The following is a 20,225-nucleotide window of genomic DNA, read 5'->3' as shown; positions in this document are numbered from 1 at the left end:
CCCGTTGACGGAGATTCGACGAAGCAGCGATGTTTAATCGGTGTTGGCCCGCATCAGGTTGATCGGGGACCCCCCAATCGGTTGTTCGAGGACGACGACGTGGACCCGTGACGACGACATAGGGAGGTCCGGAGCAGCGCAAGCGGAACCGGGGAGAGGCTGCGCCGTGCCGATCAGGCGAACAATGGAGGCGGGATGCTCATTTGTCTGCGGGCATTGTTGTTCACCCGGCCGGAAACACGAGCCTCGTACTCTCCTTTTCCCCTCTCTATCTACGCTACCTCTGTCTCCGTCTATCTACGTATCTCCCTCGTCCTCACTCTTTTCCTCCCTCTTTCTCGGTCTCTCTTTCTCTCCCTCTCTCCCTCTCCTTCTCTCCCCCTCGCATTCGCCATCCGTGTATCCTCCTCGTTGACGTCCCCTCTCTCCCGCCGTAGCTTTTTCCAGTACGAAAGTACCGCGATGATTCCGCCAATCGTGTCGCTCGACGTTCGCAGGTCGATGGTGCAAAAATTCGGGATAACCGTTTCCACCATGTTCAACCGCGAGTCGACGCACAATGTTGAATGTGTCGGTCTCGTCCGCTGACTTATCGATCGGCGGAAGCTCGCATCGGGTCCCGCGATGCGTGATTTACGGAGAGATTTCTATAAGAAGTGGAAAATCTTCCAGGCTGGAAGGAACAAAAGACGGGGCCGAAACCGCTTGTCGAGCATCTAATTTGCGTTGTTAGCACCTAATTTTTCCTCTAACTTGACAGGTAGGTAGATCTGTCTAAATCAACGCGGTTGGCCGAGGGTCGCCGAGGGTCGTTTATTACTTTTATTAGTGACCGGCTATGTGCTACCTAAGGACGCAGAATCTGCAAACACAACTAGTTCATTAATTTAAGCACGAGACGCCACTTTTTACCGTCGCTAAAAAGAACGATAATAAAATATTGAAAGATTTGACTTAAAATTTAAATCTTGAAGGTATCCAATGATACTCGTACACGCGACACACAATGGAGCATCGATTCGGCGATAATACTTGCCAATTGATAATGCTTGCGGTATCGATGGCCAAAAGGCTGAATTTTACAAGAAGGTCGGTCAGCCGGTGAAATACGCGGAAACAAAAAGGCGAACGGGAGCGGTTGCGGGAGGATACGGCATAGAGAGGCAATTTCGCAGACTATATTCACCAGCGGTCATCGGAAGGGCCCTCGTTTTACGGCCGTTTCGGATCCCTTCGACCAGTTCGACCGACAGGAGCCGGCGCGAAGAGGAGCAGTCGAAGGATCGCCGGCGACCGGCGAGAGAAGAAAAAAAAGAGGAGAAAGAGAGAGAGAGAGAGGAAGAGAGAGAGGAGGCCTGGCAGCACCGGCGATTGAATGGCTCTGCCAAATTAACAATGATTTATGCCATTTATGGGGTCGGTGTACCCAATACACCATTCTATTAACATCGCATTATTCGATCGACAAATTACACACCGACGATCGCGCTTACGGGCTGGATTCGACACTTTTTATTTTACCGGTATAACAAATGACCCCGCGCAATTACCCGGACGCGTGCATGACAAGCAGGGATACGCAGTTGCTATCTTAAACAAGATCATCCTGCAAATAAAAAAATATTGATGTCCAGTAAATATAAATTCTTTTAAATGTAAATTGAATGTGCAATTTCGAAAAGAGCACATCCCTGAAAATTAAAAATTTTCAGGAATAAAAAAAAACTGATTTAATTTTAAACTATTGTACCCGCAGTGATACAAAACTTTACAATTTGCATTTTAGGGTCAAATCGCAATAGAAGGGTGCTCTTTTCGCACAAAAAGATGTGTAATTAGAGTACATATTAGTGAAAAAGCCTATAAGCTAAAAAATGCGCCCTTTTCGAAATTGTACGTTCAATTCATGTTATATGATCATATATCTCTTCATATGGGTAGTATAAATACATGCACGTTTAAAAAACAAACAATAATGGCTCGAGAAGCGGTGGAAAACATATCGAATAATAAATTTTCTTCGTTTAGAAAACGATATTTTGTTGTGTATTTTTGTTGAAAAGCATGTTGTTGCCCGCTCCCTTAATTGGCCGCATCCGCAGAGTTTTCATATTGCGTGTAAAAATTAATGCGCACGTACGTTTTATTAATGTTTTCTTCGTCGGTTATTATTAACGTGGCGCGGCCTCCGCATACATTTTCCGATAAGTACGGATAGCACGCGCGCGCGGGTCGGGTATCATCCCACCGTTATATTTGCCATGTAAATTTTCAACGATAAATATCGCATCGGTTTATATGGAAAACTGATTTAATACAAATTACATCATTAATATTTATATTAGTATTGCGGCAACGTGCAGTTTATGCGTTTGTTCGATTTTCATTAATTGCAAAGCTTCTATAATTACATATAAATATAGACGTGTTTGTCTACTGCCCGTTTCAAAAGATCCCACACGCGATCGACATGGCGAGAGACGCGCAATTTTTCCGTATTTCCCCTCAATTCCGCGCGTAATCGCGATCGGGGTCCCCCCGATGACCACCGATGCGGACGGTAGCCATTTTGATGCAAGGGGTCCAGTTTCGCGGCTTCTTCACCGTGACGTGGAACGACGTGGCGAACGGGCCCCAGCGGGGTCCCCGGGTGTGGAAGGGGGCGTATTACGGCTCATTGGGCAGGCGAACAAATTCGTCGCGACGTACTCGTGGATTACGTGAGGGAGGCCCTCGCGCGCGTTGGTCCCCAAATTTCGGCTCCACGAGAGCGCGCGGGCGGAGGAGAGGACCCCGTCGTCGTACCCCGCCTTATCTTCGACATCGGGGCCCCTCGAGCTTCCTTCTTAACGGGTGATCGAACACGAGCTACGCGTACACGCAATGTGTCCTGTACGACGACTTTGTGTGCACCGGGGGCTTTGTGCACGGCGTTTCATCCTCCTCTCTCTCTCTCTCTCTCTCTCTCTCTCTCTCGCGGCTAACACTTTTTGTTTACGGCGTGCGACGACAACCGGTAATCGAGCGATTTTTTCACTCGGTCGCGGTAATCTACGATGTGCTTCGTAAATTACGCGTATACCTGCAACTTATTAAACGTTCTAGCGGCGGCGAGGCCCTTAAAATTAACCGAGATTTATTTCATTTTCCATTCCAATTTCGCTCCTCTCTCTTTGCATCATTATATTTCAGATTATTTCACGTAAAGAAGAAGCAGGGCTTGGTAGAAACAATTCTGCGCAGAATTCTCTGAATCACGTATACATTTGCAGAAATAGAAAGTATACTTTATTCGTTATATCGATCGTTAACTACGACATGAAATTGAAGTAACATCCATGCGATTTTCTGCGTTTCTCTTTAGTAATCGCCAATTTTGTGAGAGAATATTACCACAGAATGCCTCGTATATACTACGAGGACGATCGAGAAGTTCCAGGAAAATTCAGGCCGAGCTCATAAACCTTATCCTCTCTCTCTCTCTCTCTCTCTCTCTTTCTTTCTCTTTCTCTCTCTCTCTCTCTCTTAATTTCTAATTTCATTACGGATTCTCGGACGGCCGCATAATGGTCTCGGCTCGTCCCATAGGCCATCTGGCACGATCTTCGGTAGGATCTATATCTGTATGCGTATATCGAAAGATCGATCAAGATCGATCAGGATGGAACGGACGTCTAGCTTCGGCGACCGACGGCGGCGAGTCCGGTTATAGTTTGCTAAGGCGTGTAATCATGTTACGATCGAATTTACATGGCAAATTGCGCTAACGTAGAAAAAACAATTTCCTTCTGGCGCGGATAGCGGATGGAAATTTTTCTGTCGGGACGACAGTGTCCGTTCTCCCCGGACCCACGCGATAGCTGCTTCCCTCGAAAATTCATATTTTGTTGACCGGGATGCACCTTCTGGCTGCGGTACTCTCGCGATGTAATCGTTCGGTATATTATTGTCTATATCTGTAAATTCATTTGACGTCGCATTATTAAATACATTAATAATAATAAAGTATTATATACATATCGTTACGTTATTATATTACGAGCGATGGGATGCGCTAATACATAATCGCGGATTATTTATTGAATAATATATATAAATTATTAAAATAAAATTAAAAGTCAAGAAACGCGAAACAAATTAGTCTATTGATCAAAGTCAAAGTTTTGAGACAACTGGTGCTTTTTATATGCATTTTTTTATCGATATCTGTTAATTTTTTTATATGTTGTAAAATTAATTATTGTTTTATTCTAATTATCACAAAATAATTCTACAGTGAACTGTACCAGAAAGTCATAGAATGTAGAATAATATCTTTTTGTAATTTGGCGAAATTTACAATTTCCCGTAAAATATTTTATAACGCAAAACACCTCTTTCTCGGATAGTGAAACAAGTTACTTGACATTATGGATTATTCTCAGATAAAAAAATTACGTTTACCGTGGAAGGGAGCTGGAATTAACAGACGACGACGGCGATCTTACGCGATGCAATATAGTGACGCAGCCAGACGGAACGAATTATTCTAATTCACTCTGTATTCGGACTGGCGCGTCTCTAGGAAACAGCCATTATGCTTTTAGACGTGCCTAACCAGACCTAGACAATGGTTCTATTAGCGAGGTAGACTTATAACAAGAATAATTATTTAAATACTACCGCTTTGCGTTAAATCTCGAAATTTTCCGCGTGCCTGCTAAGCGGTTCTCGCGTCTCTCCTCCTTTTATCATGCAGTACATTTTTACTGACATCTTTTATGTGGCTTAATTGTGGCTTTTGCAATAATTTTTGGCTATTTTTTACGGATATTGTTTATTTGTTACAGAATTTATTGCCAAACTAAAGATCTGATATAAAGATTTTCTAAAGAAGCATCATTCTGAAAAATATAATAATTAAAACTATGGAGAATTGACGTGCAGTACGTTTCAATTATTGCTGTTCATCTGTAGTATCTTTTATCCGTAATAACGATTAACTATACGGTGCCTACGACATCACGATATTTTTAGCGTTCGCCTTTACGAAGTCTCCATTCATATTTCTAAAGTAGGGCATTCGCTGAAAAAGGTTCGCGACGTTCGGCCAATTGGCGAATGCAGGGCAACATTGTCCACGTCAGTTACATAATGGGCCGCCTCTGACGCGTCTGTAATAGCGGGTAGCCCGGGTATTTAGATGAGTTGACTCCAATTGGCGTACGTACCGTGAGAATCCAGTATCTGGTGCGCGGACAGGCTGAAGCGGGAGAAAAAATGGGTGAACTAATCATGCAAATTGCTCGTCGAGTTGCATAACTCCTTCCCATCTTCGTACACTTTACTATATTACTATATCTTCGTTATTTATCAGTTGTATATTTATAATTCGTGAATTATAATTGTAATAAAAACACGCGATGTCATTCGAGCTGTCGCATTAATTATTCGATCGTTGGGCACAAAGAAACCACGAGTCAATTTAACGAAAAATACAAAATACAATATAATATATTACATATATATAAATTTTCAGTCGGATTGTATTTTTCATTAATTTGTGTAAGTTGATTCATGATCTCATCTTCTGGTCAACAATCGCGATTAATGACACCTCGGGCGACATCGCGTGTTTTTATTATTATTATTAAATGATTTTGTTTCGTGCAGACTACGCATTATTGGCGAATATGATCGCAGTTATTAATCGATACTTTACACCCATAATTATCTAGTTATACGTCACGTATATAAGCCGGATAATGTTCATCATTGTTTTTTATTCATTATCGTCGCAATAAGTTAACACGTACGCGCGAAAACATGCGGTAATATGACAAATAATGGATTCTGTTCTCATTTTGACAAAATTGGAGAGGATTGGATTCGACTCGAACGTATAGAATTTCGATGGAAGGCGAGTGTATATCGAGTTTGGCAGAAAACAGATCCATGCAAATCTACCTAAAAAAAACAAGGATTTTGAAAATGTTTGAAAGCTGACCCAAAATATCGTTTCGTATTGTTTGCAAATTAGTAACTTATACGCGTGCGTGTGTATCGGGAGAAATTCGAAGAGAAATTACGAGACGATTAATTTTAGTGAATTAGGGATTTTATATGGTGTTTCCGATGTCGGCCACGTGCCAGATGCGGATCTGGAAGTTCCGTCGACAGATTTCTATACGGGCGACAGAAGAAGCTGCCGTGGACGATTATGCAGCTGCGACGAGGAGGAGGCACGCGGCACGCTGCGAGCAATGTGCGAGGCTTCGCGCGGCCGTCAATTACGATTAATTAGAGCGGAGACTGACAGCGGACGCAGCGACGGGCTACTTAATACTTTAACTTGTCGCCAACCCTCCGCGCGACTTCACTTCCTCCATCCGTCACCGTTTGCATCGTTTGCGTCGTTTGCGACGTGACCGAACTTCGTTGTCCGTCGTGCACGCGCACGCCGTCGCAATCGCGCGCGTCACGAAATTATCGCCACTCGTATGTTCGCGCTAAAATTTGCCAGTTAATCTTGAACATTTCCTCCACAGCGATGATTCCCGATCCCGAACTCGCAATCCAGAAAAATGGTTTTTGGATAACAATCTTATGTCCATTTTTACCAATGTGGATTAACTTTATCTCGGTTTAATTTACTTTTACCTTTTTCTAGTTCTAGGAATTAGGAAAAGATAAAATGTAAGTTAAACCGAGATTAAAGTTAATCTGCATTGATGGAAATGGACATTAACCATCAATTTTGGAAGAAGTTATGTTGATTAACATACTTTCTTGCGAATAATTTATACGTGTTTCTATTTTTAGAGTCTTCTTCCATACGGTGAATGTAATAAGAAGCATTATAATATTTATATCATGCGTTTAGGGAGATTAAAATTCCTGTATAAAAATATTATTTATGCGTGTGTATATAAGAGGCGCCGAAGGAGCCCTCGGGCGGCATAATCTTTTGAATCAATAATTATTTTTTAAAGGATATTCAAGAGATAGAATACTTTATCATTTAATTATCAATTGATTATCTTAAGTTGGGTCAGTATTAATCGCGTTTGCCCCCCCCCCCTCCACAAAGTGTAGCGGCTAATGGAACCTCGCATTACCGACCCCGCAAATGAAAAGGATTTAACGAAAGCCGATCGGCCCATCCTCTTCAAAATGAATGTAAAACGATAGCTCCCTACACCCTACGAAAACAATTTGCGAATTGAAACGCTCGAATCGCACGCCGAAACGACACGCGGTTCTTGACAATGCAACGCCCGGCGCGGCGCGCGTCTCGCGCGCGACGCGAAACGGAGCTTCTACGTAATGATATGGTTTTCGGTTTCTGTATTGAAACACGATTCTCACTGGGGTAGGTCACGCCGCGTGAGTGTCGTGTGCGTGTGCAACACGCGTGTAATTCCTTGTAGGAGTACAACGTTCCTTGACTTCTGAATGAACCGTATATACGTCACAACTGTTGGGTTCAATCTCTGCGACAAAGCGACTTTCGACATTGGAAAAAAAAATCTCCGTTCTTCAAGTCCTTCGATCTAAAATCCTCGCGAAGAATTCGATTCAGCAGGATTTGATAATTACAGAAATAGATAATTCCTCACATTTTAATGTTGGAAAACAAGCTTGTCCCCTAAATATTTTACATTGTTTTGTTATTAAAAAAAATTAATTAACATTTAGAAAAAAAATTTCACGTTTTTAAGAGGAGAAGAAGAAAAAATATCTTTTAATGTTTCTTCACATCAACATAATAAAGATCTAATGCAATATTAAAGACATTATTATAATAGTAATTAAATATTACTTTAATAGTAATTATCACATAACTATTACATTTATTACATTCGTGCATCGAATAAAATTTAAGACATTTTCAAAATAAAAATTGATTATCCATCGCTTTGTTCTTCTGAAGTAACGATTCAATCCTTCACGCGATACTATCAATCCGTATCGGTGCATTCGTTTCTGCGAGAGCATCACAGAGATATAATAGCGACTGGTTTGCCAACGAAAGAGATAGATCCGGCCGAGAGCAGGAGAGATGCAAATGGGCCGTCAGCCTCTTTTCCGCAGAGGCCCGCAATAAATTCAACGTGGGGAGAAGCAGGGCCGATTCGATAAGCATCAAAGCATCGAGCGTCGTGGAAGTGCTAAGTAACTACCGATCGTATCGGAGATACGGGAACCGCTCCGCTGCGGGCCCTTTCGCGCATTATACTGCGCCGTACCGTGGAGATGGATGTATTTATTGTGTCCCGGGGGTGCGGAACGATCGACAGGTCGAGTCCCGAAATCGAGAGGCGACAATGGAGGTGCGAACAGCGTAAACAGTCGTGCTTGACGTTTATGAATCGAATTCCGACATCCCGTATGCGGCATTGTATACAGATCGCAGATAAGGACGAAAGAGTACCCCATATCGCAATAAGGCCAATTCACTTAGCAACCCCTAGATAAAATGAAAGCATCGATGAGCATCGAAATACTCCCCGATACACTTCTCATTACTTTATCGGCTTCAGTGTCAGATATTGGATTTTTCGGAATAATATCTATTATACAGAGCATCAAAAGCTTTCCGTTTGTTTTTGAACAGAGGAATGTATCTGGCGCTTGTTATTTCACTCATTATTGTTTTAACTCGACCAACGTTTTGAAGTGATTATTTATTATACGCAATGTGCGCATTGATGAATTACTCTTAGTTTTTAAAAATAATTCAAAATTCAGAGTACAATAGAGATGACGGTGCTGCGTGATGACATAACATCCGTAGGAAAAAGAAGGGGAACGGGAAGAGGAATCTTGTTTAAATATTCTGTTTAATATTATTGCATGTAAATTAATTTCGCACGAATTGAATTAACAATGGTAAAAAGATTTAGACAGTTTTCTTAGATTATATTGTATTAATTACCCAAATTATTCAATTTGAACAGCCCCATTGATCTTATTGACAATCAAAGAGTTTCGGGATCTCTGTCTTCCCCATGTTTGTGCGGGGTGTCGATTTTCGCGCACTCTGTAAGATCTTATTAGCCCATCCGACGTTGCAACTGGTTTCGGCGTTTATCCTACAGCAGGATCGCAATTTGTCGTAATGACGTTACGTTTGCGTCACCGCGTTGCCTAATCCCTAAGTCCTACCCCATAGATTTAGCTGTCAATCCTTGAGAGCTGTCTGCGGGTGAACTCGATTGGACGAATCGTCTGGCCAATCCCCGGGCACAGAAATCCGGGGTGTCATTGTACGGAGAGAGAGCCCCCCCTGAGATGTTCGACATATGTTTGGTGGGCTGGCATTCATCTCGCTGCAAGAAAATAAGAGGGTGGAACTGGTTCTCGAATCGGCTGTCGATCGAGGATTGCGAAACCGGTACAACTTCCTTTTAAATAATTTCGAATGATATAAAAAAAACGGACTTTTTATATAGACTGTATTTATTATCGCATTTTCTTACAATGAGATCAAACAACGGAGATCAGTTTAACAATTTCCGTTGCACTCGATACCTCCATTTTCACATAGCCGCTACATTTAGAATATATAAAGTGTTCGATATTTAGCAATAGCAAAGTAATCAAAAATTCATATCAGAAGTTAGCCTATGACAGACAAATTCATGCGCTATAGAAATCATACGGTAGACGCACCAAACTGCCAAACATCACGTATAAGTGAAGGTATTTACTTAATGACTTACATTAATATTTATAAAATTTAAATATAACAAACTCGTAATGTGTAAAAATTTACCAATAATAGAACAATATTTAACTATAAAGGCATATTAATAAAGTAAATATTTAATAATAAAGACAATATGTTCTTAGCATTTAAAAAATACATGCCATACTGTTTCATCAATTTTTATAAGTCTTGCAAATTTATCACAAAAAAATTGCATAATGCGTGATGTTTGGCAGTCTGGTGCGTCTACCGTATGATTTCTAGCGCATGAATTTGTCTGTCATAGGCTAACTTCTGATATGAATTTTTGATTACTTTGCTATTGCTAAATATCGAACACTTTATATATTCTAAATGTAGCGGCTGTGTGAAAATAGAGGTATCGAGTGCAACGGAAATTGTTAAACTGATCTCCGTTGTTTGATCTCACAATTAGATATATAGGAAAAAAAAGATTTCTATTGATAGCATCCAAATCTGAGTTTAAAGAAACTATATTGTATTTGAAATTCTGATTTACGTGGCGTTTGACACTTGAGGTTTCCTCTAGATCGATAGTAGAGTTATATTTATTTATCGTCGACCTTCGCGATTGGGAGGAGGTCCAATTATTCGCGAGATTCGGTTACGGGGAGCAGTGCCAGGGCGCCAAGTCAGGACCCGATGCGAGGGCGGGAAAGGGTGTAAGGTGACACCCCTCCGGGACAGGTCTGGCTTCCCGTCATGAGCACGTCCGAGATAATCATATTCATAATTCGCGAGTTCGCAGAACCTGCGCCCGAATTGCACGAGAGACAGAGAAAAAAGACCGCTTCAAGATGGCGGATTACCTCTTTTGTGATACAAAAACCTGAGATATTCGGACGATTGTTAGCGCTTCAACGGAGGAACAGAGTTCCGGTTAAGCGCGCAATAAATTATTCAGAACATATCGATATTAACATCTTTAGAGACTGGAGAATAGAACGTTTGCTTCATTTTGCTATTATCTTGTTATTTCGATTTCTACCTATAAATTACATGAAATAAATTTGAAAAGTTTAAAAAAAAAAATACTTTATATCTGTAATAATTCGTATTATATAGTCAATATCTTTAATTTTTTATAATGTGTTGATATATTTTACTTTTTTATTCTTTTATCGTAAGTCTATAAGAAAATTATCGATTAATATCATAAAATTACAGTTGGTACTGTATTACTAATAGTAATTTTATCGCGAAATGAATCATAGTCAAAGAATAAGAATAACTAAATAAAATTTCTGAATGAACCGGAATATAGTTCAAAACTATTTTCTTCTCATCGCACAGAGTTAATATATCGCGGACATAAAATATTAAATAATTAGATAATGATAATTTTCTCTGACAACTTTAACTCTCTTCCTACATCTTAATATAACTCGCAAATTTATGACTAAATCTTGTCGACACAATTGCAATTAGCGCACTCGAGATCTACATTTTAAATAAGAGAGCATCCGGCGCGAGGAAAAGTGCGAGAGAACAAGGAAAAGAGGAAGAAAGTGGAGAAAGTAGGGTCAATCTTTACGGAGAGGAAAAAAAAAAGCAAAGCGCGTACACGCACATGTATGCTTAAAGGGCCCGACACCGCGTGTGAGTCCTTACGCGGACGTGTGGATGTTCCAGACGGGGCCCGGACCTCGGCGTAATCTGACACCAATAGCCCTCCCCCCCCGTCTACCTAGTCAGGCCCCCTCGGCCCGTTCGTTCATTTGTTCGCTCGCATCCTCACGTCCCAAACTAAATCATAACCGTATTATGCGGCCCGACAATAGGGCCTGCTCTCGCTGTATAGCGAAAGAAGCTGCCTCTAATCCGCCACCGCTTAGACATCTTCCTCATTATCTTCCTATCTTCGTCTCCCTCTCTCTTTGTCTTCGTATCGCTCGTTTTCTCTCGTCGCGCCTCTGTATTCTCAGCGAAAAACATTGTTTTAACAAGAATGCAGAAATATCTGTTATTTTGTAAGAATTCTAGAAAAAATAAACTGTTTACGAATGAATTTCTTTTGTAAAGTGTATAATGAAAATTGTATACTCTAATCAACGAATGGCCATTATTGGCGAAATAAAAAAATACGGCTATTTGAAAAATTATAGACATGTTTTTCTCCATCTTCGTATCGCTCGTTTTCTCTCTCGTTGCACTTTAAACCTCTGTTTTCGGAGAAAAACAGTATTTCTCTCCCCGAAATGCCTTTATCAACCGGATCCTAATCTCGTCGGGAATTATTTTTGCGATATACACGTGCATCCACACATCTACGCCACCCGTGAAACGTCGCGACGCGAACCACCTATCCACCTACGATTTTCCAGAAAGATCAGCCATGGACCGTCGTCCCCGGTGAAGGAGGAGGAGGAGGGGGGGGGGGGCAGCCGCGATTTATCTCGCCCTCTTCCTTATCTCTCCCCCGTCTTCCCGCGGCACCAGCTCGCTTCGCCTCGCGGCAAAACGTCGGGGACGGAATTTAAATTTCACAAATTAGTCTGTCCATTACACCCTCGGCGTAATCGGGGCCGGCTGATCTCTCTCTCTCCTACTCTCTCTCCCGGGAACCTTTAACGTTCTCCCTTCCTCGCCGCGGACGCCACGCGGCGGACGGTTCCTGGAAAGCGTGGGTGCCCTCTCTGCTCCGCCAGCCAACCAGCCAGCCGGACAGGATCCACGATCTGGACGCCCACAAATCATAACGCGGGTGCACCGCAGATCTCGCCGCGAGATCCTCGCCCCCGGGCCTCTTCCACGAGACAATCCCTCTTGTTTCAGCCGCGCTATACGCGGATCCTTCCTGGATCTCTCTCGCCCCGGTGATGGAAACGCGGCCGCGCGCCGTCGTGAGGATGCACACCACGTCGCGACGTCTCGCCACATAATACATATATATATATATATATACCGAGAAACTTGATTTTGAAAAATCCCTGAAAGCCGACGCATCCGAAAATCGTGGATCTAAACATCTACTCATAGAAACTACAAGGATATAAATCTTAACGGCAAGGAAATAAATACAGTTCCCTTCATCTCCAAGTTGCCCGTTATAAGACGATATAAAAAGACTATAAAAAATAACGAAGTCTCCGAATAGATCGTACCGATAACGATAATTATGATAAAGATATGAACAATAAAATAAAAGTTAAGACGGCGCACGTATCGAGATAATGCAAATGCTTTCTGTTATCAACCAAAGATTGCAATCTATCGGAACGACATTAAGACGAAGATCTCTCACTTCCCTGTTCAGGTGGGGCTCTTCGTTTTCCGAGGCATCGGCCCGGCCGATCTCTCGGTGGAGTCGTGCTCGCGAAACACAACGGGGCTCGATCGGGCAACAACTCGGAAGAAAGCTCGAAGAGGAATCGACGCGGCCGGCGCGGCGGCCCTTCGTGCCCGTTTCTAATGGCCCGGGATTTCCTTGCACACAAAAGCCCGCGAGGAGAGTGAGTGATCGTCGCGAGTCCCGCGAATAAATTACGTGGCAGCCTATGCGGCTGCATAAATTAATTTCAGCCGGTCTGCCTATAAATATCCCCCCTCCCCACCTCGAAATCGCTTCTCCGCGCTCGTCTAAGCTCGCCTAAGCCTTACCAACGTCGTAATTTACATCGATCGCCCGTTCGCCCGTAAGTGGCGCGTTAATGGATTTATATACGCGTCTTATATCGATCTATCCGTGAATTCGCCGCGATCTCGATCGCGCTCGATCAAGATGCACCGCGTGAAAGAACGTCGTTGAGAAATCTTTATCTTTTACATAAGAGACTTGCCTAGAAGAGGATTCATCTCCCTCAAGCAAGATTCGTGTTGTAAATATATCTTTGTAAACAGTAGATCGTTTTAATTTTAATGTATGTAGAAATTGATTTTGAGTTCCTTCCAAGCGTTCATCTCCCACATGAACAATTTCATTGTTTTATTAAAACATGTGTTATATAATCAATATTATTTTACAATAGTACTTTATTGTACAATTAAGTATTAGTCTATCATATATTTTATTCTCTATGAGAGAATAAAAATATTTCTATCGTGTAACGACGGAATTAAAAAAAAAAAGATAGGTTGTGTTGTAGAAGTATCTTTTTTTTCGCGATTCAAACGTCGATTCTCGGGAGCGTTATTGCGTACCCCGAGACTCCGTGGGGTGGTGCATCGCGCGTCCATTGTTGTAGGACCGGGCAGATGCGAGGGAAGGCCGGTGGTGCGTTGCAGTTCGCCTCGTGCCTGAATGCACCGTCATTACCGGCGTGTAATGATCGCATTGTAACGGTATCAAACTTATTATTCGCCACGTAACGGGGATGCGCCCCGGAAGGTGAAGAGAGGCTTGGATCGTAAGTTTCTCGCCCGAGCACTCGACAGTTATATAACGCGCAGCAGACGGGCCAAGTAGTTTGGAATACTTTTCACGGCTTCGAATTATCCCTCGAAAGAGGTTTGGTTTTTTTTTCTCATCGAGAAAAAGGATAAATCCAAGCGCCGATGTCCGACACGACAATCTCTATCTTTTTACAACGGCATTTCGCGAGAAAAAAGGCGGCGAGGAGAGCGTCGTCCTTTGATCCGATTTATCCGGATGAACCTGGAAAGATCGGCGCTAGATATAAACTGGTAATTATTTCAAAACGACCGTCCTTCGGCACGCTATTAGGCCTATCATCAACGATCACGATGACGGATAAGATCTTCGACCTCCCCTTTGTTGCCGATATTTACTAGCGCAGTTCGAATAATATCCTCTACGATCCTGAAAAAGAGCATCTGGCTTCTCCACGTGACCGGAGGCTCCTTTGTACTCAATTCTATTCTTATCAACGTGATGATCGCAAACTAAATTCGATCGAACGTAACAGAGCGTGGCTGCGTTGGCGCTCCGTTTAAACTTTTTTACGAATTTAATTGTAGATTTAATTAATATTCTTAACTTTCGAATCGTAATAACGTTTTTTTATTGACAAAAGCAATAATCATCAGGATGCAAATATATTTACAAAATATATAATTCTTTAAAACATTATTAAAAAAAAAAATAAACACACTATACATACCAAAGAAAATAGTAATGTAAAAGAAAGCATAGAAAAAATTTACCGTTTTATCAAAGTTCTAGAAATAAAGCGAGATAAAAATTATAAGTAGATATATATAAATTATGTTAATTCCTTAACAATCTAAGTTATCGCCTAGGAAGCTCGTAAATAAGACATCCATCAGAATGAGATTTTTCACGGTTTCCTTGCGTTGATTCCCGATTCTCTTTCTCTTGTGGTTTTTCTGAATCCGTCAGCGAGGCGGAATAAGAGCAGTCGACGCATGCTCATCGGCCTGTTATAATTTCGGTTCTATTAGTCGCGCGCGACGGGGCCCTTAGGGATTTTCGGAGATCGTAAAGTTAAGCACGGACCCCACAGAGGTGCGTGCGTGCGTGCATGAGCGCGCGCGCGTGTGTACGTGCGGCATACGCCCGGTTGCGCGGCGTGGTGGAACGGGGGCGAGTGGGCCCTGAAGAGGGTCCGTCGAGAGAGTATACTGTCAAGTAGCATCTTGACACGGGGCTCACAATGGCTACTTGTTAGCGCGCCGCGCCAACAGCGAGGGGAAAAACGATCCAGACACTTGCCTTTTTCACATCGCGCTCTTCTGCGTATCGTTACGGCCGCCTAACTGCCTCGTCGATTTTGAAAAATAATCTCGAAAAAGATGTTCCGCTTAGCGTCAGCGTCGCACGCGCGCGCGATATTTTTGCACAGCTCTTCTTGTTGGGGATCGAAATCGGTGCAATGCGATCTTGATCCGAGTCTGAATCGCGAGAGGCGAACGCGAAGAAATAGATTTAGCGAAATCGTACAAGTTTAAATCCAAACGTTTTATTCTCCGGAATTTTTACACATTTATTTTACAGTACGCGATTTCGTACTCAATAAAAAAAAAAACATCTATTGCCATTTTTAAAAAAGATAACGCAATTTATCTAGTCTTTTATTTATTAAGATAAAACTTATCGTTTTGCAGTCAGTTATTTCTTCAAAAATATCGATGCGCGCTACTTACCAGCTTCGGTACTCAGCAGCATCTAAGCATGAAGACAGAAGACGCAGGATGCTGTAAAGTAAAAGGATGTGTGCGCGTGAAACGCAGATAACACTGGCATCTTGTTACTTTAAATAACATCAACTTTACTCGATTACAATTCGATCGTACATTATGATCTCTTACTTATATCTACTTGCGCATCATCGTCTCCCTTTCTATCCTCTTTCACGTGCACACATACACACACACATACACACACATACGTACATACGCATACGCCCACACATACAGCTCGCTCGTTGATACACACATTCATGAATAATCGCACTCACGATCACTCTCGGCAATTCGTCTCAGTTAGTTGTGCAACGTTAGATTTGTCCGCTAAAATACACGAATGAGAACTGGAGAGGACCAGAGACGATGGTCATTAATTTTATCGTCCTTGCGGCGCGCGCTCGGCTCTCCTTTCATTCATTCGCTCCTTCGATTGCCCTTCTGCCCTCCTTTCTCGTATGCGCGAGTTGCGTGCGAGTGCGTAATTTGTGCAAGAGTCGATTACGATTAACATCCTATTCGCAAAAATTAATTCTTTAGCTTTGGTCGAATCGCAGCGTTCGTTTCGTAGAAAATTTCTCGAGTTGTCGATTACAATTAAAGTTACACAAGTTTGAAAAGAATATCTCGGGAACGTACAATGACGGAATATATAAAAGAAGCAACTTCCGGAAAAAAAACAAAAAATAAAAGAAGATCGTGTGATTGTTCGGAAGCTGCGTTTGTGCAACACAACTTGCGTCATGTAGACGCTCTTAAACAGCGCTTCAAATGTGAGACAGTAAAATGATAGTTATTCCTGTTAGTAATTAATAGTTCCAGTTGTGGCGTTCATTAGCCGAAGCATTTTAAAACAGTTTACATAATTTTACAAATAAAAGAGTCTAATAAAAAAATTATGTTTATTACCTGTAAAAATTAATGTAAAACGCGGTTATAACTGTTGTATAGTATTCTGTGGACAAGACTGTAAAAGTATTTATGGCTCGTTAATTTATCAACAGAGTTTCGATCGATGCTTAATATTTATAACAATTTAATAAAACGTACGACCTAACACGAAATTGGCTTTAACCTTGAGCTTCCAAAGGCTGATTGGCGATACTGTTTTTATAAAAAAAAATAGAAAATTATTTTATTACAAAAGTTTCGAAATAATTAAAAAAAAATTGTAGAATGTAAAATTATCGCACTTAACTTTGTTGGATAGTAGAAAAAAGATATTGCGTCACGAAAATAGTATTATCGTTATGTATATTCATCCGTTGTACCTTCGTTAATTGAGAAATACGTTATGTTCTATTGTACAGTCGATTTCTTCTTTAATCAGCCGTTAATACTATTGTAACACGTAATGTGGCACTTATGAATTGTCGAATAAATATTTCAAGTAGTTTCGATTTATTTCCGTATGGATTAACAAATACACAGAATACGACGAATGCGTGAAAGATACAAAATGAAAATAACGCCGATCGGCTTCTGCCGTATAGATCAAAGATATTATTATTTTCCACGTCGCCTCTCTCTTTCTCTCCACCTCGATCCTATTCTCTACCCTGTTTCGTCCCGAGGACTCTTTCATAAGGGAAATCCTTTCTCTCCTCGACATCCTAGATAAGAATCTACAAGGCAATGTCGTAGCTAACGGAATATTTAGGACATCTGCGCGCGAGATGGCTCACGAATGGAAAGTCGACATTGGAGATGAATGTAAGTGCCCCTGAATCACTTGAAAAGCGACTTTATAAGCCTCGGTAAATAATCTTCCTTTCGCGTGTTCTTCGCGATAAAATTGGAAAAAAAACAAAGTATTAAACACATCACAGAATTTTCAATTCTACTTTTTCGTCACAAAAGAATAAAAACTATCGTTAAAAAAATAAGAAAAATTATCGCGAGTAAACGAGATAATTTTGAGCTGTTCTTTGGCAAGAAAACGGTTTAAATATATATACTTATCTTGAATAACGAATCAAGAATTCATCTCGATATCTCGACTTTTCCGTCTTCTGTCACACTCTTGCGTATAACTCCTTTCTTCCTCTTCCTTCGCATTCCCTTTTTTTCGCGCACATAACATAGGGGAGACCGGGGCAAACTTGACACTAGACTTCATTACAGTTATTTAGATGCATATAGCATCAAAAATTAAATCGAATCGATGTAATTAGGGGAGGATTTTACTACTCCAACCGGAGCTGTGTTTCAATTCTGACAAATCTAGTCGGCACGCATTAAATTTGCTTGAAAATTTTAATTAATTGTTGAAAATTGCATTTGAAAAAATCGTGTCAAGTTTGCCCCCGGTCTCCCCTACTTTGTTTTCCCGTTCTCTTTCTCACTGTCTTTAGATATACTTATGTACAGACTGCGAACTGCGAATAAATGATAATTTACTCACTATCTTATCCTGCGATAACATTCACTGTCTACTGGGGGTACCCCTATAAAGCCTCGCTTCCATCCAGCTGCTTTTAATCAATTAAATCATCACACGGTATCACATTTCTTAAATAATAATTGATGTGACATTTTTGTGATAACGGTTTTTCTTTAATGATAACTGCTTTTTGACACGCATAAATCATTTGTGGAATGTGAATTAATAATAAAGTATCTTATAAAATTTGGCCTGTTTCGGATATGTCCTGTCTCTTATATGATCTATTATGTCCTGTCTCTTCCAGGAATTTTATTACATCCTTTAAGGATATAATAAAGCTAAGAAAAACTAAAACGTGAAAAATATGTTTAATTATACTTTAATCGCTAAGACATCAAAGCTTAAAATTTCAAATCATTGGCTGATCATGGGACCCAAATCGGTGATACGGGAACACCCGGTAGGCAGCGAACAAGAACGAGATTAACTTAATAATATGCCGAATGCCGTGTGTATTATACATATGTACATACAGGACAAACACAAAAGCGTATGGTGTGAAAGGAGCGTATTGTTGATTACAGTAAATTAATTAGCTGATCGAATCTATACGAAGTGAGGGAGGGGGGGGTAAGGGGGTAAGTTGCATTCGTTCGTATTTCGCGTGCACCTCGCGTAAAACGAACAAACAAAAAAAAAGAAACGTTGCTTCATCGTGCAATTTATTCCGTTCGGGCAAAAACCAGAAAAGTATGGCGCCAAGTACGATGATGGGACAGAAAAGCTGACGAGATTTTTCGTCCGTTGTTTACTTATGGAAATAGTGGTAAACACAAGCCGGTCTAGCCGGCTTGCCGCGAGACTATACTGGGAAAGTAAAATGCTAATATGTCTTTTGCTATTTCGTTCGGAAACGTCATCGTCGCTTCGGCATCCTTTGATTTTTCACGGATATTCCTGGAGTAAGACTATTTTTCTGAGAAAATATTTGAAGAATTTTCACGGGTTAGACAAACAAGCACTTTTGGCTAGAAATTAATTGAATAACTTTACTTGTAAACGTATTTATCTCTTTTTAAAGTTTAGATTAGCATTATTCAATTGGAAAAATAACAAATTAATATTGAAGAACATAAAGTTATTTATGCAATCCGTATACTTCAAGTTGCTTTCTTGCATACTAATTAATTGTACGATGATATATATTCTTATCCTGGCAAAGTTTCATTAAAGAATTAAAAAACTGTTCTGAGTGCCGGAGCGGACAGGACGATTTGACAGACTATTTGACGCTCTTCATACGCTCTAAACATACACTGAGAAAAGCTCAAGGAGGATGCAACGATATATCCGCAGAAGGCTTTTCTCTCCTTACTTATCTGGACATTTTTGGATCGTCAAGAAATTATCGTCGCATTGAAAAAAATATTTCCGACGCGAATAAAATTCACGTTATTCATTAACTAAAAGTTACCGATAAATTTATATATCTCTGAGTTAACGATAACTTTTATTAATCAACGACGTACAGTTAAATAAATTTCAGCGGTAATAATTCATTGGCGATCCAAATTTCGGCAAGCCACTCGAGTACCTTGATCGATCGGGAGTCTCACGCCCCGCCGATGTGCATTAAGTCTTCTCTTGGCTCCTCTTGCTCTGAGTGCTTGGGGCCCAAGGTCACAACGAATGGTACTCGCCCAACACGAGGCCGCTGTGGTAACTCGCGTGCGACGTGGACATCCCCATGGAGCCCATGCCTTGATAAGCGCCCATGCCCATGCCGTTCATCGACATGGTGTTCATGGTGTTGACGCTCTGCATGGTGTTGGACAGCATCGTCGACGGGCCCATCGGGCTCAGCCCGCCCATGGAAGGGGCGATCGCCCCCATCTGCATCGACGTCGCCGTGTGCGGCAAGGACTTCTGCAGATCCGCGGAGGTCGGCGTGCCGATTAAATAGTCCTGCCACAGACAACGACAATTCTCATATTTTTCCGATCCATTTCCACATTATTACTAACG

At 41.3% G+C, this 20,225-nt stretch overlaps 1 protein-coding gene across 2 annotated transcripts in view; it reads right to left on the bottom strand.

Annotated features, from left to right (window-relative positions):
* Window positions 1–15,874: 15,874 nt before the first annotated feature.
* The window catches only part of So (sine oculis), a 34,817-nt gene continuing 30,466 nt past the window's right edge, over window positions 15,875–20,225 (bottom strand). For both annotated transcript variants that reach the window (XM_071772873.1, XM_071772874.1), the window contains exon 5: window positions 15,875–20,165. In XM_071772873.1, the coding sequence (XP_071628974.1) occupies window positions 19,881–20,165 (285 nt within the window). In that variant the 3' untranslated portion in view covers window positions 15,875–19,880. The remainder of the gene's footprint in view (window positions 20,166–20,225) is intronic.

Source organism: Temnothorax longispinosus, chromosome 3, assembly GCF_030848805.1.
Source record: "Temnothorax longispinosus isolate EJ_2023e chromosome 3, Tlon_JGU_v1, whole genome shotgun sequence".
Classification (NCBI taxonomy): Eukaryota; Metazoa; Arthropoda; class Insecta; order Hymenoptera; family Formicidae; genus Temnothorax; species Temnothorax longispinosus.
This window is presented reverse-complemented; position numbering and strand designations above follow the sequence as displayed.